The sequence below is a fragment of the Parasteatoda tepidariorum genome, chromosome 4, assembly GCF_043381705.1.
Source record: "Parasteatoda tepidariorum isolate YZ-2023 chromosome 4, CAS_Ptep_4.0, whole genome shotgun sequence".
NCBI lineage: Eukaryota > Metazoa > Arthropoda > Arachnida > Araneae > Theridiidae > Parasteatoda > Parasteatoda tepidariorum.
Window position 1 is genome coordinate 9,145,775 of NC_092207.1, and position 27,134 is coordinate 9,172,908.

Sequence of the window (27,134 nt, forward strand, 5' to 3'; positions counted from 1 at the left end):
TGGAGTCCGATTTTTTTTAAAAATTAATAAAAAGAATTGGAGATCAAAGATAAATCTGAAGTCGATATGGAGAAATCTTCAAAGAAGGCATTGGCCCACATTGGGCTGTCCGGCCAACTTTGATGATTATGATTAATTTATATTAAAATAATTCAGATTAAAATCTATAGATTAAAAGAAAATTAATGATTATAGATTTCAGACTGTCTCTTCAAAGTGTTCTTGTCTCATATTATAATTTTCAAAACAATGTGTAAAATCTAAAAAGATTGTAAAGACTGTAATTATTGCAGGTGGAGGGGGGGACACCTCCATGTATGCCACTGACTGTATCTTGAAGTATGAAATAAGACTCAAAAGACAAATTTGATACTGTTTAAAGGAATATATTAACAATGATTTGGCAAAACTAAAAACACACAATTTTCTACATAAATAACAATTTATACATATCAAACCAAAATGGTTTTTACAGTATTTCTAAACAATAATTATTGATTCTTGCTTAATTATCACAGATAATGTCATTAAACCATATTCAGATTTAACAACTAAAAGAGGAAGAAGAAAACATTTGTACAAGAAAAAAAGAATATTATCTTCAAAATTACGCAGTAGAGACTCTCCTTACAATTAGCAAACTAATTTCAGAAATTGTTCCATCTTTGAATAGTCTGACACATAATAATGAAACTTCTATCTATGTATCAAATTAATTGCTAAGTTTATTTTATTGAAATAAAATTTAAAAAAAAACCTTTGGTTTCTAAAATTATAATATGCCAAATTTGAAAATCGTTTTAAGTCTCAGAGAGTGATAAAAAAATGCTTCAAAATTTGAAAATACCGTAATTTCCAAATATAAGCAGAAGAGTATGTTTTTTATTTGGAAATTCACCCAAAATTCAAAACTCTTACATAAGTAGACGCAAAAAAAGGGCATGCTACGCTTGGAAATAAAAATTTACTCTTGTAATAATGGTTGCATAGTGGGCAAAAGAATGGACCTTCCGAATTCATAATTGGAAGATTAAAAATAATCGTATTCTTTTCAAAATGTTCTTATAATTTGTTTCTTTTTCAATTTTTATATTTAGGTATTCCATTTTCAACGATTATTTTATGTATTCTTATGTTTTGTATGTAGCTCTTACGGTATTTACTGATTACCACTAATTCTCACTAAAAGGGGAAGCATTTTTTTCGGCGATGTCCTCCAAGAATTTTTCAAAGGATTTTATTATAAGCCGATCCCTCAACTTCAGCTTTCGAATATTTTTAAGGAAAAAAAAATTTACATTTGGAAATGTACGATAATTTAAGTGTGTGACATATCAAAATTTCGGAAATTAAGCTTAAAAATTGAACGGCCACTCCTCTGGTGGCATATAATCAGGAAAATTAGATAATTTTGACTATTTTAAAATTCTAGACTTAGAACAAACTCTCTGAAGGTAATAACAGAGAAATTTTAAAAATCAAAATTCATTCATTTGTACTTAGCTTGTCATTTATCATAATGTTTTAAAAATTTTTGAGTTTTGCCCCTTGGGCAGATAGATAGGGAGTATTGTGTAGCCAACCTATACAAACAATATTAAATTAAAGGACATCATGGAATTTCTTAGACTATTGATGGAAGAATGAATATTTCATAATAATAGTTGATCAAAGAATGTCTTAATATTTGAGAGCTCATTAATTGTTAACTAAATATTTCAATGTTGGGCATATGTTGATTCCACAGTTACCTCAAAAAATACACAAAAGGTTGAAAAAAGTCTAATAAATACACAATTCCAGACTATTTTAAAGTTTTTCTATTAAAGAATACGATTTTACTATTAAATAAATGAATTTCTTTTAACAATCTATTTATTTAATCAATGAATATTTAGCATTTGTAAAGAAATTACACTTTAATAAAAAAATACAGTGTTCAAAAACTAACATTTCTTTATTTTTCAATGCAAAAATAAAGAGGAAAAAGCAATTAAGAATAAAATCCTTATAATTTGACAGAATTTTCCATATTGTCCTAGACAACCAATACTTGAAACTAACTAATTGATTTGGTATAATTAAGAATTTCAAGGCTCTAATAACAATTTTTATTTATCATACAGTAAAAAAAGGTAGCATTACTAATGAATATCAAAAAAATATTTATTTTACTTTTTGTGAATACTTTTAATAAAGTATAATGAGAAAAATAGTTGCAAGAGGGAAGAAAGTAAAAACATACTCAGTTAATGATTTTACAAAGCAGCTCTTTGAATAATAAAGTCTTTACAAGTTGACTCATTTACAAGAACAGTGTTATCTCACAGCATATCTCTTTAAATTTTCATCTGATTTTCTTCACGGAAACAAGGGGCAATCCAAAATAACTGGAGTTGATTGGAGAATTATTTTGAGAAAACTAAACAAAATATGATTAAATTTGGTAATAAAAAGACTGCAAAGAAGATGGCACAAAATTTTATACAGTAGGGAACCGATTATCCGGAACGATCGGGACCATAGCTATTCCGGATAACTGATTTTTCCGGTTTTCTGAATCGCTACAAAAAGCCGTTTTTTTTTTTTTTAAACCCAACTAAAAAAAAAAATTTTGGAAATAATCTTAAAAAGAAGAAAAAACTATGAAGTAATACGCTAATGATTATTTCCAAAATGATGGTAAGGTAAACATCTTTCAAAAAAGAAAGAAATATCCTAAAATCTTAAGAGGGAATTATTTTTTATTTTAAATTGAGGGAAAATTTATCGAATTTCGTTCCGGTTTTTTTGGTTTTCGGATTTCCAGATAACGGGTCCTGTACTGTATTAATAAAAAATGGTGGATTAAGAATTCAACTGAGAAAAAATTGTTTAATTTTTAAGGTTAACTTCAGTCTAATCAAAATATACTAACAATATAATATCATTATATGAAGCTTTATAAAATACCTTTATTTTTTATTAAGCTTCATATAATGACTGATTTTCAGTAGTAGTAAACAAACAAAAAAAAACTGTTTTAACTGAGGCATTAAATTAAAGAATTTTTTTCCCCTATTTATTTTTAAACAGAAAAAAGTACTTAAGACTGCTCCAGTTAAGAGCCTGTTTTTTATTGTACTAATGCCTACATACATTTAGTACGTTTGATAACTTGAATGAGTAAACAATTAACAAAAATGTTAAAATAGTTATAATAGAAATGTTAGAATAAAGTTTTTTGAAACTGATTTTTTTCAGACATTTTTCCAATTCTCCCCACAATTGATGAAAATATGGTACTTAAATACAGTTGTATTAAAAGGATTGCAGGATTTTAAATTGCATTAAAAACACAAAAGAAGAAATATGGTAAAAGATTTACGTATAGGAAAAAATTAAATTAAAGAAATTGCAATTAGAATTTTTTAGATCAAAAATAGTTCTTCGACTAAGAATACATTTTCATTGATTTTTAATCAGAAATCAATCACAATCACTTTATAAACAATAATGATAATAATAAAAAAGATAGCATGAACTTTAGAAAATAATGAAATAATTTTAAATAACAAAACATAATAATTATAATAAAAATTGCACATTTTCAGTTCACATTTCATGCACATCAAAGCAGTGTCTTTTTCATACAAATGCAGATTAGAAAAAATGCCAATTTTTCCATCTTTGTTTCGATAAAAAAAAAGAAGAAATAAAAAGTACAAGTAATAAACAAAATTTGCAATTCTGAGTAAATAACAATAAAAAATATAAAACTAAAAATGACTAACAATTTTATATACTCTTTTTAATAATCCAATTTAAAGTTTCAGTTCATAAACACATAATGTAAGTAGATATGCCCGAAATTCACTTTAAAAATCTATTTCTAGCATTGCCAGGTATGCCAACGTGTAGCGATCAATAGTAATTTTAGAAAAGAAATTTCAATTGATATTCTAGAATGTACAAATTTTAGACTGCAAGTTAAAACACTGAATTGGTATTTTAGAAGTTACATATACACAAAAATTGCAATAACATTCAAGAAAACAGTAGTCAAATATTGCTATTAATAAGTTTAATTTTCAGGTTTTAAAAACTTATATAGGTGTGTAAACCAAAGTAAGCATTTTTTTCTCATCAATCCAGTGGATTTAGTTTTCCTTTAAGTAAATATTGATATTATATAGAAAGTGAAAATATGTAATAAAAGGCTTAACTAAATTCCAAAACAAAACCTACAGCACAATAAAATATTCCTTGAATATAATATAAAGAAAAATACTGATTTTTTAAAAACATTTTTAATAAAAAAATTAACGTATTTTCCGTAATTGAAGAAAAATTTTGGCTATTTTTCTATACTAGGCATTTGTGAATTTTAAATAATCGCAAGATGTGAAAGCCATGGATTGGAATTTTAATTTAGTTTAAGCACAAGTAAACAAACACATTCTTTTAAGCATTAGTCAGAATGAAATAATTAACAATTATAATTTATAGCGAAAGATATTTAAAAATTACTCATTTTTCAGATGAAGAATTGAGCTGCAATGTAAATGCTTTAATCAAGGTTACGCAAAATCCGATTTTTTGAAATAAAAACTCTCACACATTAAATATGTATAATTCCATAACAATTATAACATTACATCAAGTGTCGTTGAAGACAGTATTTTCATGTTAGAAGCCTATATTAAAAAAAAAAAAAAAATGGCAATATGTGTATAATAAGATTTAAAGGAAAACATTACATAAATTATTATATATACAATATATATAAGTAAAATTTCAGGAAAATATTTTTAATCTAATCACCTGTTCTAAAATTAGTTAATTTCATTTCCTTTTAAATTATAAAAGGTAAAAATTAAAAAATGAACTGTGAAACATAATGGAATTTTTAAAATTCCTTCATGCTTCAAAAAATATAAAAAAATGGCACTATTATTATTAATGTTAAATGGCACTTGAAATTTACAACAAAACAAAGACATAATCAACAATGCAAATTAAGTAGGGGAAAAAAATGATAGCTTTTTAAATATCGCTTGAAAAATTAAACTCTACTAAATTTTCAAGAGAAAGGAAAAAATACACACACGAGAGCTGGTATTCGGAAACTGATATTGACAAATAGCTGATTTTCTCAACTTATTGAGCATCATAAAAGATTGGAAAAGGACTAAATAGAACACACAAGAAGTTTATTAGGCATATGAAAAATGGAAGTTTTCTGGCATCAAATCACAGTCCAATACTCTTTTAAAAAGCAGTAACAAAAAATTTGGCTTTCAGGTAAAAATGAAAAAAACTAAAACACAAACAGCCAACACAACAACTCAATAGCGGGATAAAAAACAATTAAATTAAAATCACAAATATATTTATTAACAACAAAATGTAATAAAAATTGTGCTACAGTTTGTCCAAGTAAATATTAACAGTAAAGAAAAAAAAAAACAAAAAAACTATGGCTCATTACATTAACATAAAATCTATAGAATTTTTTTTTCCAGATGACTTGAATGAAAAAGAAATTTCATAAATTAAAAACATCACAATTTTATCATTAGTTATGTACACAGCAAAATGAAGTTTTATTTCTAAATATATATGTACATATATTTATTCTTTTATATATTTAAATTCTGGCAGTACAGCCGAATTTATTATGTACAAATTTCATAGTTGTGTGTATAAAATTTAGAAAGTGCTTTGTTTCTTTCCTTGAAGCACCACTTAGGAAAAAGTCAATGTTTACTACTTCTCACTATACTGTCTTGTTTTTTTTATTTTTTTTTATCTGTTCTTTAATACATATGTACAATGAAAGAATGGATGGATTAAGATGCATCTCCACAAACTGCGTTTAAGTATGCAAAGTTGGAACACATTTTGAAAAGAAGAACACAATGTGGCACTATGTGGAAGATATGTTTATGGCTCACTTAGCATAAGATTTGTACAACACAGACTTGCGAATAGTGTCTTTCTCTTGCTCCATGAGGCACAGCAGATCTCGCATGTTTACTCGTTTCACACGGGGGCGAAGCTGCAAGGAAATATTTGCAACATTGTTAGTACAGGGTAGCCTAATTTTTCAACAAAAAATAAGCACCTTTTAAGCATTAAAAAATATTTTTAAGCACTATATACATTTACAAAATGCTAAATAATTTTCAAAGGCTTTGTATGATCATGATAAAATAACTAGTTTCTGACGAAGAACTCTTTTCTTGTTTACATTAGCAGGGGTCTGTCTAGGTTTTTCTGACAGGTACCTATTTTGTGAAAATTTAGACGTAATTTGTGAAAAATTAAAAATTATATTAAAAAATCAACACAAAAATATGGATTTATCGTTTCTTAAGGGATACAAAAATGAAATTTTAAGAAAAAGTATTTTGTGAAACTACCGTTTTTCCTAAAATTGAATTTGTGAAACTACCGTTTTTCCTAAAGTTGAATTTGTGAAGGTACCGCTAAACGGTAGTAAATTCGGCCTGGACAGACCCCTGATTAGCCACCATAAAACTATAGAGAGATTTTTCGGTTCAATTTCAGCGGGTGGAAAATGAAGTCTGAAATTGAGAATCTTTCGCAAAATGCAGAAGAGTCGCACATGATAGTGCAAGAATAATTCCCACAAGTTCAATATATGCACATGAGGACCCGAATATATTTAATCAAATATGTAAAATGATTGGAGCTTTCATATGCTACTGAACGACGGTACACTGAAATGAATTGTGAAAAACATTGAATAGAACTATGTAAAAACTACGCTTTTGCATAATAGATGGCGAAAATCGACATGGTAAAGGAAAAAATAAATCTCATTTTCAAAAAGGGAAAATTAAGCACTTTTTAAAAACGCCCAATGAAAAAAGCATCTTTAAGGGCTTTTAAAAAACGAAATTAAGCAATTTTTAGTACAGCAGACAGAAATATCTTCCTTGAAAATCACAATTGTGTGGTCACCATTTTTTAAAAGACGAAAATAAAAAACAAATTCCCTGTATTTTCCCACTTAGCAGAGAAAAATTAAAAATTCCCTGTTAGTTTTGGTGATTTTTAAATCCCCTGTATTTTCCAGGTTTTTCCTATTCTCCCTGCAGAGTGGAAGCCCTGTTTAATTCATATATTTCATTCAATACTTTATAGATATGCAACTAGAACACGCTACCTATTTTCGGTTTTAACTCTCAATTTTGTCAAGGACTGAAAACAGGCATCTGAAAGCATTATTCTAACCTTAAGCCACAAAAAATGCTTGTTAAATTTAGATCATTCCTGCATTTAAGAACCACACTGTGCAAAAAAAAAAAGAAGAAAAAAAAAAGGTCGAAAAATAACCACCTTGTGACTGAATTCTGGTCTGACTCAGAATTGTCTTTGTCTGAAACTAGAAGACCGAAAAAAAAAAGAAAAAAACGTCCTCAGATTATTTTACATGCTACTACATTACATATTAAAATTTCACTAAATTAGTGAAATAGTATTAAAGTTGTCACAAAACTTTTTAAAAGATGTCCATAAGAAAAACTTATGAGGGCTTCTGTAACAAGTTTGTAATTATAACAAAAGAATAATAGTGAAATAAAAAATGCTGCTAGGTTTCCTGATTGTACGGTTTAAAACAATTTGCGTCCTTTATGTTTAACTGTAACGTATACCTGCCAACATTAAAGAAATAAAATAACAGAGATCTTAATCGCTAAATTTTTTTTGGGGGGGGGGGCTATGAGTAAAGTTTTGATGCATCATGCTTAATCATGTAAGTCAAAATTGGAAATAATATAAGCATTTACATTCGGCAAAGTAAAAAATATGTATATAAATCTTATAGAAAATATTAAATGAGGAGAGAACATTTCAGTTTGAGTAAAATGTGAAATTTTTATAACAAATAATTGTAATAGATGTTAGAATTATTTAACTCTAATCTCAATAACTGATTACTGTTACTGACAATTTTAAGATTGGTTATTTTCCAGGCATAATATAGGAACATTCCAGGTTTTTGTAAAAAAAAATTGTAACTTTCCCTGACTATTTCATGATTTTTGGAATTAAAATAAAATTCCCTGACAATTCCAGTTTTTTTCCTGTTCTCACTGAACCCTTGGGAATACTGTTTCACTGAACAATAATAAAAAGTTTCAAATCTACAATAGAAATACAATTTCAGGAAAGAAACTGAAATAATTTAAAGTATTTAATGTTTACAGAATAACTATAAACATTAAATATCAAAAGGGTATAATCTAACTAAATATTCTGCTAAAATATATGTCTAAAGTTAAAATAATTTTTAAAAAAAAACAAATTAGGCATTTAGATATGAATAAATTCTACCAATTACACATACATTTTTGAAAATAAAACGGCAAAATTAAAATAATGAGTATAAATTTGATCACTAACCTGAAATTTAGAGCTACCAGTAAACTGACTCGATAAACCCTGAAAATTGAAAAATGTAAACTTTTAGTAACATTAATAAGAAAGTAAGAAATATCCTTTAAGAAGTGCTCTTTATTATTATTTTTATTAAAATTTTTTTTTACTTGATTTGAAGATGATAAACTGTTATCTAATTTCGCTTTTTTTCTTGGTCCTATAGCAGCCAAAGCAGTATTATTTGCTTCTCTGTGACGTAGTTCTTCTAGTTCAGCTCTTTGCATCTGGAAAAAATTCACAATTTAGAATTCAATAACAAATAATTTTATTAATTCAAACTGCAAACATCTTAGATTTGTTTCTCTTTTAACCAGATCGCCACCATAACAGAACCCATTTTTTAAAAAAACATAAAGCAGTGCAACAGACACTAAAATTTTAAAGTTAATAAAAATAAATATTAATATTTGTTCTAACTTACTTCTTTGGCTTTCTGTTTCAACTTTAATTGCTCAGGATCTTCTAGTTTTGACCGGCTCTGTCACAAGAAATAACGTAATTATATAATATAAATAAATTATTCATTATTTATATTGATATTTAGTCATTATTCATAGATTCAGGGTATCTGCTACATTTTAGATTTTCAAATCCGTGACTTTCCATGAATAATTCCAATAATTTTTCGTAACTTACCGAAGTTACTATTTTCTCCGACAAAAACACAACAATAAATTAAAAAAAAGCATTATAATAACATTAATTGAAATAATAGGCATAACCAAAACTTATACACTGCATCTTAATTATTGATTCTAAACTTAAAAAACCAAGTAAAGAAAGAGTTAAAACAATAAAATAGCTATATATACAGGTGGTTATCAAAATAATGGAAACACCCCAGATTTTGAAGGAATCCTTTATTAATATGGCGTAGGACCGCCTTTTGCATGCAAAACAGCTTGGATTCGCCTAGGAATCGAATCATACAAATTCTGAATAGTGTTTAGAGGAATATTGTACCATTCTTCATGGAGATATTGTGAAAGTTCCGTGAGAGATGCCGGTGGAGGATATCGATTCCGGATTGAAAGCTCTAAAATAGACCACAACGGTTCGATTATATTGAGGTATGGGGACTGTGCTGGCCAAGGTAGATGTTCCACTTCATCCTCATGTTCATCAAACCATGATTGGACAACTCTGGCTGCATGAATAGGGGCATTATCATCCTGGAAAATTCCATCTCCTGCAGGAAACAAAATTTGCATCATAGGATGGACCTGGTCAGCTAAAATTTCTCTATACTTCTCCCCAGTGATCCTTCCTTTCAGGGTTACCATTGGGCCAGCAGAAAACCATGACACGGCTGCCCATACCATGACCGATCCACCTCCATGCTTGACAGTTGGATGGAGGCAATCAGGATCATACGCTTGTGCAGGTGTTCTCCAGACATGTACCCGTCCTGTTGTGGGGAAAAGTGTGAAAGACGATTCGTCTGACCATATAACAGTCTTCCACTTATCAATCGACCAGGATTTGTGGTTGGGGCACCACTCTACACGACGTTTTGCAATAGCATCTGTGACAAGAGGCTTGGGAATTGCTGTTCTGCCGTAAATGTTCTCTTTATGAAGGTATCTCCTAACTGTAATTGTTGACACTGGAGAATCCAGATGCTGATTGAGCTCTGCGGTCACTTTGGCTGCAGTTGTTTTCTTTTTAGACATTACAATCCGCTTCAATACCCGTCGGTCTCTTTCACTCAGCTTCTCCTTCCGTCCACTATTTTGCTTTGATGAGCTTGTCTTTCCGCGCTGTGTGTATGCTGTCATGACTTTAGACACCGTACCTCCAGAAACGCCTAAAAGCTGGGATGTTTCGGTCACTGTTGCTCCAACTAGTCGGGCTTCTACAATTTGGCCTCTCTGAAAATCTGTGAGGTCTGACAGCTTCTGACAAAACATAGACAACTCTGCTAAAGCTCTCTCATACTACCTAATATATGTACATTTTATATTAAAAAAAACTGGTAGCTAAGATTATATTTTAATTCTTATGAAGCGAATTCTTAAATGTCCCTTTTATTCACAAGTGTTTCCATTATTTTGATAATCACCTGTATACATATATATATAAATAAAAAACACAAAAGCAAATAACTAAATACAGTCAAATATATGTAGTTATTTAAACCTGTTTTATTTGCTCTTAAAAGTGTAATATAGAAAGCCTAAACTAGAATTTTAAATTGATAAAATAAAAATATAATAATAATAAATTGATAAAAGAAATTCTGAAATCACAGAAGTTTAAAAGGTACTCCGTTCTAGAAATGATGTTCTTTCTGTCATTTTTTGAAAGAACACCTAAATTTTTAAAGAACAGGATACGAACATTTCGTATTTTAAAAAAATATGACTATGAGTGGGTATTTTGCTACAAATTCAGATATTCGGAGCACTGTGAAATTCTGATTTTATATTTAATATTCCATTTTAAAAATTAGATTTTCCGGCGACCTAAATCCATGAATTTCCATGATTAAAAAAATAAATAAATAAAAGTTAAAATCATGACATTTTATGACAAATTTTGTCATAAAATGTCCATGAAATCCCACCGAAATCCATGAGTTTCCGGGTGTGCAGATACCCTGTATAATTAAAATATCATAAAATTCTCCATATTTGCATAACACTAAAAATGTAAAAAAGGAAAATAATTAACTATTTGAATCAAGTTAACTGATAAACATGTAACTGAAATAACATAAGTAACTTTTATAATAATAAAAAGACATCTAACGATTTCTACTAGTATTAAGTATTCAAAGAAGAAATTTCATAAGTATATAGATCATTGAGATTTTAATTTACACCAAAAATGTTTTAAAAACCTTTGCAGCTCGAAGCAGGATTTCCCTTTCTTGCTCTTCGTGCCTCCTTTTCTCCAGTCTGTCTAATTCTTCTATAAATTTTATTTGAGATCTCACATCTTGGACAACTTCATACCTATTATCATTCTATAATAAAAAATATCAAGATGGTTTTTAAAATAATAAAAACCATTAACTAAGTTCATTCATGATTAAAAACAGTGAAAATAGTACTACAGGGCAGCTATAAATATTCAGGAAAAAAAAAAATCCTGACTAATTGTATCGAATTTTCCTGATTTATTTCACTATAAATTCTTATACAGAAAATGTATTACATAATATTTATACTTAACAGCAAAAGTTGAAAATATTTTTTTTAAATAAAATTATCACAAGATTCACTAAAAAAAAAAGGATAACAAAATCAAAATAATTATTTCCCCATGACTTTTGGGGTATTTTAATTAAACATCCTGATTTATCTAGATTGATTAAATTTTCCAGGCATTTTTTTTATCCCTGTTCAGTTACCACTTGTATTAGCTCTCAATGTTAAGCAATTTAAATAATTAAGAACAAAAATAATATTTATATTTGGTAAGTTATTAATAAATAATAACATCCACAATTTGTAAATAAAATTTATATCAAGTTTTTGTTTAATAAACAGGTGGATCCAAGAAAATGAAAATTTCATAAATCTTTAGGGGAAAAAACCCCCCAACAAAAACCAACAATACATCACTTCTATAATAAGCTCAAAGAAACATTATCTTTAATTTAGGTAAGACATTATCAATCTTTCCTAACATAAAATTACATTAAACTAAAGCATAGTATTAGGGAAGATTATACCTTAAATCAAAACTCATCATTCTTAAAATAGGGTTCCCTCTTTATTTCATCAAAAAAAAAACAAATAATAAAAAAAAATGCCATGATTTTTTCAGATATTTCAGGAAAATTTCAATGTAAATCCAGACAACATTTTATTGATATGATAATTTTTATTTATTATGTCAAATATATAACCTTATATTTATAACCTATATTTATAACCTTCTTCTTCCTAATCCCCAAAATTAGCAGGGCTAAACAATGTCCATGAAATTCATGACCCGGAGGAAGTCGGCCACAAAAAGTGGGTTTTCTAGAATGTCCCTCTTGTCCAGTCCAAGACAGTCCAGGATATGTGGGGGAGAAGCCTGCATGTTGTGGCACCTGGGGCAGTTTGGGAAGATTTTAACACTACCCTCGAAAGAAAGAGACTTAAGGTGGCCGCTGGTAAGCCTGATAATCGGCGTCTGATCCTTGCGGTTGCACCGAATGTTGAGTGCACCTCCTGGACGGGTGCTCTGGTACCAGTGATGTTTGGGGGGTACGGGCCAGGAAACATTGTCTTCTTTTTTCTTTTTCAATGCCAATTCCATGAAGGTGAGTGAATTTGGACTCATCAAAGTTTCTTCTGTCCCCTCCTTAGCCAGAGTGTCGGCGATATCATTGCCCAGAACCCCAACGGGAGAAGGGATCCACTGGAGATGGACTTCACACAGTTGTGAGAGGGTTTTAAGTTTGTGCAGGATAGAAGCTCCTGTTTCGTTTCTCACCTTCCGACAATGCGATAAGTTCTGTATGGAACTGAGACTGTCAGAGAGTATCCAGATATTGTTGTGATCCTGTAGTGTTAGAAGAGAATCCAGGGCAGTATCAATAGCAATGAGTTCACTTCTAAAAACTGAGCAGTTATCAGGGTTCCTTTTGGTGACGTTAAATCAGTAATTAATTGATTTAATGCAGACACCGCTGCCAGATGATGTGTCCGTCTTGCTTCCGTCTGTGTACACCAGTATTAAGTGTTTGGGGATAGAATTTATAACCTCCAAAGAAAGTTGTTTAAGCAATACCGGGTGATCCAATTTCTTGTTAGCTTGTGAAGAAAGGTGTTGATGGAGATTAACACCTGGAAGTTCTTCAGTTGGGTCAATAAATTGTTTATTAAGGCAATCCTCAACATTTCCAGCAAGAACGTTGTTAATTACGGCCTGGCGAAATGGGCTATTCTTCTTAAGTCTTTGGTTGCTGTTCCACCTTTGTAGATAATCTGCTGTTCTGTTTTGGTGTCCAAGGCTAGAGAGTTTATTAAAGTAATTAGTTAGGAGATAATTTCTTCTGAGACCTAAAGGCTGGAGGTCGGCCTCAAACAAGACAATGTCATTTGGGCAACTGTTTCTGAGTCCAGTAATTATGCGATGTCAAATATTAGATTTTATGAGCAAAAAAAATAATAATAAATAAATAAATCATTGAATGAGGATGGAAACATGGAAAAGTTTCCCTATATCAATAGAGGAAATTTTACAACAAATAATTTTAATAGATATCATAATTATTTAAATCGAATCTGAATAACTGATTACTGTTACTGACAATTTTAAGATTGGTTCTTTTCTAGATATGACTTAGGAATTTTCCAGGCTTTTGCAATAGAAAAAAAAAAAAAAAAAAAAAAAAAAAAAAAAGAAGAAGAAAAAAGCAACTTTTCCCTTTTTTTAGAGTCAAAATAAAATTCCCAGACAACTACAGGTTTTCCCTGATCCGTGGGAGCACTATCAGAAATAAAATAACTTGACAATGGAAAAAGATAAGACTTAAAATAAACTGGAAGAAAATGTACAGAAACACAAGTGTGTAAAAAAAAACATTTTGTACTCAGCATTCTTCGAAATATTTTAACAATTTGGGGGAAAAATTAGGATTAAAAGCAAGCAAAGTAAAATAAAAGAAAGAAGACTTCAAAGTGAGTAAATATACCTTAATGTTTTCCATTCTATGCTCAGAAATTATACTCAATTTTTCTATCATTGTTTTTAACCTTGTTTGAGATGCATGAGATATTAAGTTGATAACATCAGGAGAAACTTCTTCAATACCCAGTTTTCTTGCTGCAGGAAAGTACATATGTAAACAATTTACTATAAAGGATGTATCATGTATACACACACATATATAATATATACACATTCATATTAATTAACACACTCAGGAAGAAGCAGCAAAATTAATTTTTTTTACGACATAATTTTAAAAATAATATTGATACATGCCATTGCAAGTTAAGAAAAGACCATTGTGGTATAGGATTTAAGTAATCATCCGCGATTGCATATAGTTTTGTTGTATTTTGTTATCAAATTATACAAATATGCTTTCAAAAAAATTTAAAAACTTTTAAAAGTTAAACATATCAAACAGAATTTTAATTTGTGCTTTCTTTTACAATATATATAAATAGAATTATAGAAAAAAGGTTACAGTTTTAAAGCCTTCCTAAACTCCTAGACTTGGCAACATAATTTAATAAATAAAGAGAACATTCCTTCTTGAAAAAGAAACAACTATATGACGTTTTAAGAGAATCGGACTTGATTGGACAACTAAAAATGGTGCATCTAAACAAATCAAATGAGAGATAAGAACTTTTACTTTTGTTTCGCTGTAAATCGTCTACAAGAAAATGCATTTATTTTTCTTTCATCAGTTTCTATTAAATGTGGACAGAAAGGCGTATATTTGTTATGATTTTTAGGCATAATTTTTATTAATTCTTATTACTTGTTAATAACTGTTATTATTATTCATAAGAACGCAAGCAAAAGGGATTCTGAGCAAATCGTTCAAGAGTTGGCAATATTGATAACGGTTCAGACTGGGAAATTGTCATCCATTTGGTGTGCTCTCAGATGCAAACAGGCTCTCTCCATAGGAATAATGGTTTTTTCTTACTTGCAGCAGAGTATATATTGGAAAGCTACATATCTGGAATCGGTGGGACTTCCGGAAGTCCGTATAATAGATTTTTCCGTATAATAAACCCCCAAGGTAAACAAAGCTTAAAACCATCTGAACATAAGGAACAAAAAATAAATAAACATTACTTTTCGGGCAATAATGTTTTAGTGTTAGAATAATATCTAATCAATAAAATAAAAATATTACTGCTTAAAATGTAGAAAACGGAACGTTCATTGAAAACAACCACAAAATTGCAAAATGGAAGTTTGTTAAATAGAAGCCCGATATATATATATTACAGATAAACTATCTGAATCAAAACATTGAACGTTTGTTCAATGGGATTCTATAAATAAAAAAAACAATGGGAAGAGTTGCTTTCAATTACAATAAAGAGAGATATTTAGTTTGTTTGAACATACCAATTAAACGTATTTTCTTTTCTAAAGCAGATGAGAATAAGAAGCTTTCATCTTTACAAGATCTGATTTGTGTACCCACTATTTCTGCATTGGAAGCTAGAATTTTTTGGCTCTCCTCAATTAAATTAACACCACCCATTGCAGCCACATCATTTATATCATCATCCTCTCTGGAATAAAATTAGATTTGGTAAAAACATTTATTTGTAAATTACATGTACTACATGATTCATTAATTAATAAGCATATGAAAATGCAATTTATTGAAAAATAAAAAGTTTAAAGCATAACAATTTATATATTTAGTACTTTATTCTAATAATAACTAATACCATGCTATGTATTTCAAATCAAATATAATAAATAAAATTACAAGAAAAATTTTAAACTCTTGCCTGTGTTAAACAGTTTTCAAAAAAGTTATAGTAAAATTAATCAAAAAAACACTGTTATAAAAAGCGATGCGATAATTTTTTAAAAATTTTATTAACATTAGCTTTCTTTTTCTCTATAATCAAAGGGCATGTCATATGATTCACAAGGATTGTGCAAACTGTAGTCGTTTATGCTAATCCAAGTAGGAATATATCAGCATATCAACAGTTGCTTACTTATTTTGCCGTAAGCTTTGTTTAATTAATTATCTTACTAACAGATACAAGAAAAATGATAACAAATGCAACCCTTCTTTAAAAATATCTTTGCCTCGTTATCAACTAGTTGTATACTAATCCGTAAAAAAAATAACTAAATCCACAGCTTTAACAGAGAAAAATGTATTATTAAGAAGAATAAGTTCAGTTGAAAGAGATTGTTTATCACAAATTTAGTTATTTGCTCAGAAAAACCACATACAAAACTTAAAATATTAAAGTAAGTAAAGGAAATAAATTGTTGCACCAACAAAATTTTAAACTTGAATTAAAAATTTAGGATTAACAATGCAGCTTGGGATGCTGCACTATTTTCACACGAAAACCGACGTTAGATAATCAAACCGTGCAATTTCAGATATTAAAAAGGTTGAAAATCCGACAAATCAAATTGGTGAAAAAATCACGTGTATAAAATCGTCTTGTTACAGTGACTTAGCAAAGGTTTCAAGATTTAAATTTTAGGTAAATTTTACCCCCTCTGGATTATTAGTTTTGATTCATAGAAGTCTGTGGATCAATAATCTTGAGATATGCGGAGTTATGCGAAAAAATGATATAACGGATCCAAAATAGTGAAAATCTGCCAAACCAAATGAATCAATTAGCGGATTCCTGCCCATCGGAAGAAGAACCACATGTATGTAAGTGTCCCGTTATCGCGAATCAGCGAAAGCATCAAAATTTGGATTTTAAGTTGAGGAATTCCATGAATAGTTAGTCGGATTATAAGCTTTTGATTAGCGAAAGTCTGAGAACCAACGGTCTTGAGAAATTCCGCAATATTCCAAGAAAAATCATATGCCCTGCTCTTCATTTTTTCACCCAGAAGGATAATATGAAAAACCCAGAATTCCGGGATACCCCCGGAATACAATTACTCTTGGTACTGTAATCAGCAGAAATATACCACACAGATTTTTAAGAATTTAAGCATTTGACAAACTGAGAAATATTGTATTCTATAATTTTTCAAGACCTAGAAATCAATAGGAAAAAAATATTAGATAGTTTTCAAGGCAATAAGTAATTGAGAAAGAACAACAAACCTGAGAGAAGAGAAAGCTCTTTTTCCTTGGTCCTTTGCAGAACTAATGAATGCAGGTTTTGCAGTAAAAGGAAACTTAGATTGCAATGCAGTAACCGTCGCTGGTGAGGCTGCAGCAACAGATGAGCCGACAAGTGTTTTTCCAACCAATATACTTTTGGATTGGTTATTAGGAACAGTAGACCTCAGTTGCTGAAATGATATGCAAATAAATCTCATTCTTCCAGTCCAATCAAAGTTAATTATTATCTTTCAAAAATGAGGTACATTTACAAATACCAATTATATGCCATATTGTTTTTAAAATTTAGCTTTAATAATGTGGTTTACATGCAAAGTTATTCATAATATATCATACCTGTCAACATTGGAGAAATAAAATAACTGAGTTTTACTAGCGAAATTTTTTAGGCTACGAGCAAAGTTTTGATGCATCATCAAGTCAAAAAGAGAAATTCAAAATAATATAAGCTCTTACATTCTGCGACGTAAAAAAATAGGTATATAAATCTTTATATAAAGAAGATTTCTTTAGAAACATTATATATAATTACTTAAATTATTTTATTTTACAACCGTCGCTGAACAGCCAACCCAATTTTGGGTTTATGACTATTAATGTTCAACTCTGTAGTATTGTAATTTTGAACCCAATTCAGAAGACAAGGGAACTCTTGGATCAAGTACTGGGAGAAATTTATCTTCGTGGAGAACTTTTTGTGAGAACTAACCCTCATTTGAGTTACATGGAGAGGGAAAAAAACAAAAACCTCCCACGGTTAGCCTAACAGCAAGGGGACTAACCCGTATTCAACCACTGAGGATATTTAAAGTCAGAACTGTAGTCGGTACAAGCTGGACGTGGAATTCGTATCGACCAGTCATCACTGAGATTTGAACCCGTTTCACCTCATTGGAAGGCAAACGCTCTATCCCCCGAGTCATCACAGCTTGACTTAAGCTATTAACACTCAACATATTGCAGTACTGGCAATAGCACCATCTGTGGAGGGATAAGAGAAGTATTTTTGCCCTCAATGAATATTTTATCACCAAAAACTTTTTTTTTAAAAATTTCTTTAACAAATACGGAGAAATTTAAGAATACATAGGCATACAGGAAACAGTCGTAAAATACATTCATTAAAAAAACAGCAGACTAGGCAGGTATATATTCCCAGAATTCCTGTAAAAAATAAGTTTAAAAAAAATGCACATTAGGACAAAAGTGCTATCGAAATTTAACATACGATTATTAAAGAAGGGGAACTAAAAACTTAAATAATCATGTCTGAGTATCACAGAAAAGTTTATTAGAAACACCTCTAGGATTTTTTTGAAGACAATCAAACTGGTTTTGCTGTTTTAAATCAAACCTTCCTCACAAGTCATTCGATAGCATTAATCACTTCTCTTAAATATTAATCCCCACAATTTCTATGTAGACTTTTAGATTTCATTTTTGAGACTGACTTAAAAAATATATATTAATTTTGGTTATTATGGAACACACTGAGCATTTTTTATAAAAACATAACACACAATTAAAGAATAAATAATAATAAAAAAAAATTCTTACTTACCCCAGCAAATCTTTGATTTAGAGTTGTTGTGTTTTGTGTGATAAGTTGCGTTGTGAGTGGTGAACCAGAGTTTGTCATAAGGCGTACTTGAGTAGTGGGTTGTAAGAGAGGCCTCTTTTGTCCAAGCTAACCATTCAAAAAAGTATAAATAAAAAAAGTGTTACAAATTAATTGTCTTCTTATAGAGACATAGAAAGTTGGAAATTATATATATTTAATTATCCAATAGAAGAATCTTAAATTAAACACAGAATCATTTAGAGGTTTTAACATAGAAAATTTCGTGACATTAAAAAGCTTAAAACCTACATAAGACACGAACATAGGTCTTTTACAACTTTATGTCATAATTAGATTCTTTTTTTATGTGCGTGTGTTATGTGACAGGCCTCCTTGTGGTGCACCATGGGTAACACTAAATTTGTTACAGCATTGCCTCGTTTCTGTTCATTCTTTTGAACATTTAAAAATTTGCCTTTCCCATAAGAAATTCCCCAGCCAAAAAGAATAAATTTTTAGACCTTGTTAAGGAAATCAATTTACTGAGCATGCTTTCGTCTTCTTGACTGGAGATTTCCATGTTTTTCTTGAATTCTATGAAAAAAAATTATATAAGCCATGCCTATAGCACGAATCAGATTTATTGCATATTAAACAATAGAAGAAAGATACCCTAGGGACATTTGGAGGCATGTCTACATGGATGGACCCATGATGACACGTGTTTGGGCAATAATATTTTGCATTTTATGAGTCAGGGGGAAGAGACACCAACAGTTTTTATGTCCAAGTGGAAGCTATTTTCTTAGTTTTAATTAAGTTCACATAAGGATGACTTCTCTCATGCTCTCATTTTTTTTCAATAGTTACGATATTTCGATAGGTTTACCAACAATAAATCTTGCAGTTTTTATAATTTTATTTATTTATTTTATATATTATCAATACAAATTTTAGGGCGCATAGCCAAATCTTTCAAAAAAAAAAAGGCCTTTTAAGTACTTTTTAAGCACTAAAAATATTTTTAAGCATTCAACACAGAACTCAACACATTGGATGCATGAGGATGAGGAAGTATGATGACACTGGGTGAAGGGGGTCGAACACCTTAGATGGTCAGTTCTCTTGTAATTAATGAATGCCTTAATTAAGGCAGATTTTTCTGGAATTAAGGAATCAATTTGTAAAGAATGAGTTAACTACCTGAAGATGAGTTAAGTTGGATGCATGAGGATGAGGAAGTATGATGGCACTGGGTGGAGGGGGTCGAACACCTTCAATGGTCAGTTCTTTTGTAATTAATGAATGCCTTAAATAAGGCAGATTTTTCTGGAAAAAAAAACATTTCATTGATAAGACTAAAAAGATATATTGTTTCATCTTTATATAAATTTACTTCATATTCATAAAAACAAGTTAGAAATTTACATATTACTTATATTTTTATGCGGATAAAGAGAAAAAATTTAAGGTAATCATAGATTATGAAGTTAATCAAGACTTATGAATGAGAAAGGCAACTAAAATGAGATCATACTTTAAGAAAAGGAACTAAATATGGCTGAGGTGCTGAGTTCAACTCTTTTTGTAGCTTTGATGTGAACTCCTCTGCTTGCATTGTGCCATCCTGTATAAATAAAATTCATTATTTAATCAATTTAATAATGTTATGAGAAACACTCTTTAACCAAATCAGAGTCATTAATAAATTTTGATCAATATAAACAAGGAAAAATACTTTTAATCTTTAGTAAAAGTGACAAGAAAAATAATATTGACAAACACAACTGGAACATTATGTATTTGAAAAATACAGAAAAAAATATTAAAAGAAAAATTGCAATCAATGCTTGAACAGCAACTGGTTTTTAAAGCAATTTATTACAGTATAAAGCTGACAAAATATTGTAGTGCATAGTTTTTTTTATAATTAATTTTAACAGTTATAAGTTCCTTTAAAATTATTTAATGGTTATTAGCTATATTTTGACTAAAAAAAATATAATTAAACGAAGTCAATGATTAAGTAAATATATCATGCTGATCTTGTCATGTAGTATGCATAGTTGCCAATATGGATAGGAAAAAATCCGTTAGATTTCACGAAATATAAATTTCATGCACACTGTTGCATAATATACTAAATTATTTTACACATAAGGAATTTTATTATATTAATATCGATAAATGGTCTGCAATATTTTCCATTTATGATTGATATTGGATGAATTTTAAATGTTTTTATTATGTTAACTCATAATTTTAAATAGTAGTAGACAAGTAATTCATTATTGATAATTAAAAGATTTTATGATTATAAAAAAGGGAGTTCTGAATAAAAATAAACTGAAAATTGTGGAACAAAGGAAAAGAAAGAAAATCGTTAAATTGATTCCTATAGGTGAGACTCGCTTCATTATGTATTAGCAATACTTATTTAAATATTCAAGTAAGCAATTAATTGTAAAAAAAATTCTATTTCAATAGGGATGCAGTTCAAAAAACTTACTCAATTTTAGGGAATTTTCTAAAATGTACAAAAACCAGGAGAATTTTTATTACACCAGGAGAAACAGACAAGATCCAGTAGAGTTGTCAGTATGTGTTTTTGTTAGATATTGTAACGCATCGAGATAAAGGTGTTTTGAATAACTAATACGCTTTGTTGTAGCATCTTTTAATGTGTTCTTAGTATTGGACATTAAATAGGTAATATACATAGAGCTCGTGAAATTAAATAATAGTGTTTCAGCCCCCATGGCAGAATAGCAGTAACATGGCGACATTGTCGCAGAATGTTAAAGAGTTCTTGCAGAAAGATTTTTCAATTGAAAGGCAAAAAATTATACTTTTCTTTGCTACAGTAATTTACACATAATATTTAAATCATGCATTTAGATAATCACTTTTTGACATGCTCAATTTACGTCGATAATATCGTAAATGGATGTAATGCTTCGATTGTATTTTTTGGTAGTTATCGATTTTCACATGGTTTTTAAATATCCCGATATAAAATATAGAAAATTCGAACCGTGCATTTAAGTATTTACTTCTTAAGGCAATAATTGTATCAAACTTTAGGCATTTATTGCTATTGCTCCTTAGTTTTTAAATTCAATATTTTTTACGATATTATTTATTACAACAACCTAATCTCGAGACAAAACACATATTTGAGGAGTACGATTCGCATTATTTTATCGTCGATCTTTTTTTGGCAATTGCTACTACGGATTTTATGATTTTTAATTATTTTCATTGTAATGATTATTTACAAAATGCGAAGGAAATAATTTGCAAGCCCCCCCCCCCCCNCATAATATTAGAATAAAAAATTATCACATGCTCAATTAAAAAAATATGTAGTTTTCTTTTGTGAACACAAGCCCTTTGTTATTTTAAATTAGTAACATATACGTTTGTTATTATTAAAAGTATCTGGCAGAAAGATATCAGTGCTAGTAAGTTTTGTCGCAGATAGCTCGAAACAATTCTGCCACAGGGGTTTCAACAAAAAGAAAATATTGTGCTACAAAAAGAACAAAAAACTCTAAATTAAATTATATAAAAATGTTAGATAAACTAAATGCAAATATAGAAAAGAAACATTATCAAATAACTTACAATTATGCCTTGAATTAGATTACGCACACTCTTTGCAACAGCAGCTGGTTGTTCATCTGCTAATCTGATCAGAGTTGATAAAAAATTCTTGCATTTTTGTTTTGCAGTGTTGGGAGACATCTGAAAAGTTATGTAAAGAGTAATAATATTAATAAAAAAGATGATATACAAATGTGTCTAAATATATAGAACAATGAATCTAAAAAATTAGTTAGCACTTTCATCATGGCAATGACGCGACTTTGTCCCCACCGTCTGCATTAGAGTCCCCCCCCCACAGAACTAAAATTGAAACCAAACGCAAATTCCTTTGAAACTTGTTTATTTTACTTACCACAAATAAACAATAATCAAACAATGTAATATAACCAAAATGCAATGTAATATTATAAAACAATAATGTAATAGAGTCTTTATGGTTATATGAGAGCGTATAAATTCAGAAATATGGTGGATTTATCAAAAGATAAATTGCAAATGCAAGTTCTGCTACAAGAATTGATAAATCATATACTGGTAATTGAAGAAAACATTCTAAAGTCTTGGTTATTTTTAAAGAGAATAATTTTTGTTGTAAAATATATAAACTGCACAAATTATACAGTTACTAATTTTTCTATGTTTTGTAAATATTTCAGTCAAGTGACCTACAACTATATATTAATACAATTACCACAAACTACTGATAGGTTTTTTCTTCGAAATTTTTTTTACAGCTAAATAAACAATTTATTATTGGATGGTAATCAGAAAAACCAAAAATATTTTAAATAATGTGCAACATAGCACTGATAAACACAGTTCAATTTGTACAAGTTACCTCGTTCTTTTAACCTTGGAATCTCTGAAAATTCATTCTAACAATAATCATAGCGAAGTAAAATTCGAAATACTTTTTCTCTTTTATCTCCTACTCCCATTCCAAGGGGGAAACAGATGCATGCCTTTTTATTACTTAATAAGAAGTCTGCTCGCTTTCATCAATAAGTTCCTGTTTTTTCAACGTTTGATATAGATGACTTGAGTAGGCTGGTGACAGCTTATTTGCCAAGATGGCTTTGCCGTGTCGAGTTTATCCAGAGTTTCCAAAAGAATTGTCCCATCAACCAATGGGAAACTTTCATTGAGTTCTTAAGAATACTCCATAACGGAAAGTAATGTTTTTTTAAAAATTGTTAACAAGCAAATAAGTTCTTCTGTGAATTCTGATGCAAATTTAACTTAGAACAATTATGATGCTATCAACTCCAAATGACCCACCTCCTGATTTTCGGATCGTCACTGTAGTTATGCAACAATAAGGAACTGTCATTTCAAATCCAATACATTTATTTTGCTCTTGGTATCAATATAAGACCGAAAACTATACTTGTTCTCCAATGTGTTACAAATGAACATAATTCAAGTTTCAGGTTATATATTTTTAGTGTTTAGTTCTACAACAATTCATGAAGTATTAACTAGTGCAGAGTAAAAACCTGTTTCTTGCTTTTGTTTGCATGCATGATGAATGCACTGCTACTGTGTGATCTTGTACCTGTTTTAACAAAAAGTCAATATATTATTCTTTAGAAGAGATAATTTATTTGGTTTAATTCTCTGCTTGTTTATTCCATTGTTTTAATTCATAACATAATCCAAATTTTTTTTAAATATCACCTTAAATAGTTAACTCACTATGATAAAATTGGTTTAGTTTTTGGCATAGCTTAAGATCTCTGCACTTTAATTTTTAGTTATGACACACAATGGTCTTTAAAATCCAACGCAACAAAAAAAAAAATTTTTTTTGTAGCAAAACTAGGTATTTTGCATTCCCCAATTTTTAAATAGTATAATTTTAAAAAATATGAGTATTACTATTAACTAATGTATGTAAAAAACAAAATATTCAATACGTAAAGAAAAATATTAAAAGAAAAACATTAAAATATACTATTCTATTCTGAAAGTGTAAAACACATTACCGTTAAAATGCACACTACCTCATTAATCCTGTGAAGTGCGGAATTGAGTGTTTTTCGAAATTTACCTCGCGGAAATGAGTGCATTAACGGTGCATGAATCATTAAAGTTCAAAAGTTTGTTTTTCTCATTCTATCAATCGATTAGTTGATTGTTCAATTACATTAACTTAATTTTTTAGATAGCCAAAAATAAATCAGCATAATTACGTTCATTTATGCGTACAGAAGAGTTTTTGCTGCAGCAAAAATCTTATTTGTGGAATTTATAAAATAACTATGATAGAATGTCTTTATAAAAGACGAATAAAAACATATAATATTTGAAATATCTTACTTGTGTTGGTGTATTTGGCTGAGTGTTGGCAGAAGTTGTCTGAACAGAAAGCGGTGCAGTCAGACTGCCATTTACTCCTGTTTGCACAACATTATTGAGAACCTTCAAGAAAAACATGTTTGATTATTTACCTCATATATATCAAGAAATGATTAGCCAACTAATGCTGAAATTAGTTTTAATCTAATTTGATACAAAATATAATTTTGTAAATTATTTTAGCATCAAGAATCTTCATAAAAAAAAATTCTAATGCTAATAAAAGTTTAAATTATAATAAATTCTTCTAAGAATTTATTATAATTTTAACTTAAATTATTGGCAGTTTGGGCAAAACTATTTATACCTAATATTAGATGAATTTTTCATTTCATAAAAAAAAAATCAATACCCATAATAAAATAAAACATAAATTAAAGGGAATAATAAAATCAATCAATGTTAAAAGGGGGCATGGGTGCTACGCAAAAAAAAAAATTCAAGACTTATTTTTTGATCAATTAATAAGGACTAGTATTGTTTACCAGAATTTCCAAAATTTATAGCTCACTGACTTCCAAATGTAACTTTCCATGATCATAATGAACTAAGAATTTATTATTTTATCAAAGATATTTTTTTTCATTCTATTTATTTTTTTACAGCAAACAAAAATAAAAATGATTAATTAAATAAAAACAAATGGGAAAGAGATAAATGGATAAAATTTAGTCTACTGATTTCTTCTTAAAACTGATTTCAGTCCCCATGACTGAAGAGTGGTACCCTTTCGAGAAAAACAAAAAGAACTGTGTCAATTGTGGAAAGATTGTTTGAATTACTTCCAAATTGTTGGATTCTCTTCTTTAGGCAGTCCAGAAAATTACCCGCTATTTGATAATCGGTGATTGATATTCCAAAACCAACAAAAACTCATTTTCGTAAAAATGTTTAACATTAATCGCTTCAATTATACTCAATGTTAAAATTATTCATTTTGAATCCTCATAGCTAATTACTGTTACATGCAATATTCCATGATTTCTTGCACCAAAATCAAATTTCTTGATAATTTCAAGCTTTCATAGACTTTGATTTTAAAAAAGGGGAAGGAAAAAAAAAACTTCTGTAACTTTTATAGAAAAATCTAAAAAAGCAAAAAATGTTTTTCCTACAATAGCAACATTGAATTTGGTAATGCCCAAATTCTTCTAAAAAAAATTAAAAATAATCATTTTTAATCCGTTGTTTTTATTGAATTAAAATCTTACTTTGATAACTCCACTTTTAACAGTAGTAGGACTTGAAAGACGAGAATTAACTCCAGATAAAGGAGTAGATCCTTGGAGAATTGTGCCCACAAGAGTTTGAGCTGTAGTTGTCACAGTTGCCTAAAATGAATATTTTTTTTTATAAAATTAAGTTATTATATTACCTATGATAAGAATTTCAATAAAGGAGTGCATTAGTTGACTTTCTTAAATCCCTTAACTACAATAAAAAATGAAGAGCCTACTTTTACAACAGTAATAAAATCTAAAACAATAAAATTTCCAATTATAACTAATAAAATATGCTACATTCTTTTACACCAATTTTCCTTTACATTATAGTATATTAAAAAAATATTATATTCCCCTAAAGTCCATATGCTTTTTATAAATTCTTGAAGAGTAGCAGCTATAGTTATAGAAGTGAAGCAGTGGCGTAGTGAGGGGTGGGCAAGGGGGGGTATCATGCCCCGGGCGCTACTCACAAAGGGGCACCAAATGGTCCGCAAAACAAAAAATTGCTTGATAATTTTTTTTTATTATAATTGATTACCGGAAAATATATTTTAAATTAGTGCCAGTGTAATATAATAAATGTTAATTCATAAATATTATTCATAATATTTAATTCATATTGTCACTTTAATAGTCTAAATCAAACTGTAATAATATATTCATAATAGAAATGGCACGTCTTTTCTACTGGCAGACCTGTGTCTGTCAGCACTTCCTTATGGCATCTACGCTGTGTGGTTACATAAATTATCTCATAATATGTTATAATAAATATTTGCAGTGCACAAAGTACAAACATTCTTTCAGAACACTATTTATTTTTATTTGTATAAACGCAATCCATCTTACGCATGTTATTTTAAAACGATAACAATAACACTCTAATGTACTTATATGTACAGTCACGGGAAAAAAGTGTCCGGAAAATAACAACTAAAGGATCGTCTATTTTTTAATATAGATACTTCTCAGACACACAACAAATACAGCGTTTTGTCGTTTCTAGGAAAGGACACAAACAACGCCGTATTTGTTGTGTGCCTGAGAACTATCTGTTTTTTTAAAAAAAGATTATTTGTTACTTTCCGGATACTTTTTTCCGTGACTGTACATATCCGTGACATTTGCGACAGGTTGTGGAATTCCGCTACAAGTTAGGTAAATACCC

General features: G+C 29.2%; 1 protein-coding gene across 1 annotated transcript in view; it reads right to left on the bottom strand.

The window, feature by feature from the left end:
• Window positions 1–365: 365 nt before the first annotated feature.
• Window positions 366–27,134, bottom strand: part of LOC107451845 (transcription initiation factor TFIID subunit 4) — a 35,461-nt gene continuing 8,692 nt past the window's right edge. The window contains exons 4-17 of the mRNA XM_043044675.2: window positions 25,952–26,071; window positions 24,702–24,803; window positions 22,401–22,520; window positions 20,311–20,400; window positions 19,977–20,102; window positions 18,774–18,899; window positions 17,192–17,382; window positions 15,490–15,659; window positions 14,087–14,217; window positions 11,294–11,419; window positions 8,873–8,929; window positions 8,559–8,675; window positions 8,416–8,454; window positions 366–6,040 (exon numbers count right to left, since the gene is read on the bottom strand). Coding sequence (XP_042900609.1) covers window positions 5,933–6,040; window positions 8,416–8,454; window positions 8,559–8,675; window positions 8,873–8,929; window positions 11,294–11,419; window positions 14,087–14,217; window positions 15,490–15,659; window positions 17,192–17,382; window positions 18,774–18,899; window positions 19,977–20,102; window positions 20,311–20,400; window positions 22,401–22,520; window positions 24,702–24,803; window positions 25,952–26,071 — 1,623 coding nt within the window. The 3' untranslated portion in view covers window positions 366–5,932. The remainder of the gene's footprint in view (window positions 6,041–8,415; window positions 8,455–8,558; window positions 8,676–8,872; window positions 8,930–11,293; window positions 11,420–14,086; window positions 14,218–15,489; window positions 15,660–17,191; window positions 17,383–18,773; window positions 18,900–19,976; window positions 20,103–20,310; window positions 20,401–22,400; window positions 22,521–24,701; window positions 24,804–25,951; window positions 26,072–27,134) is intronic.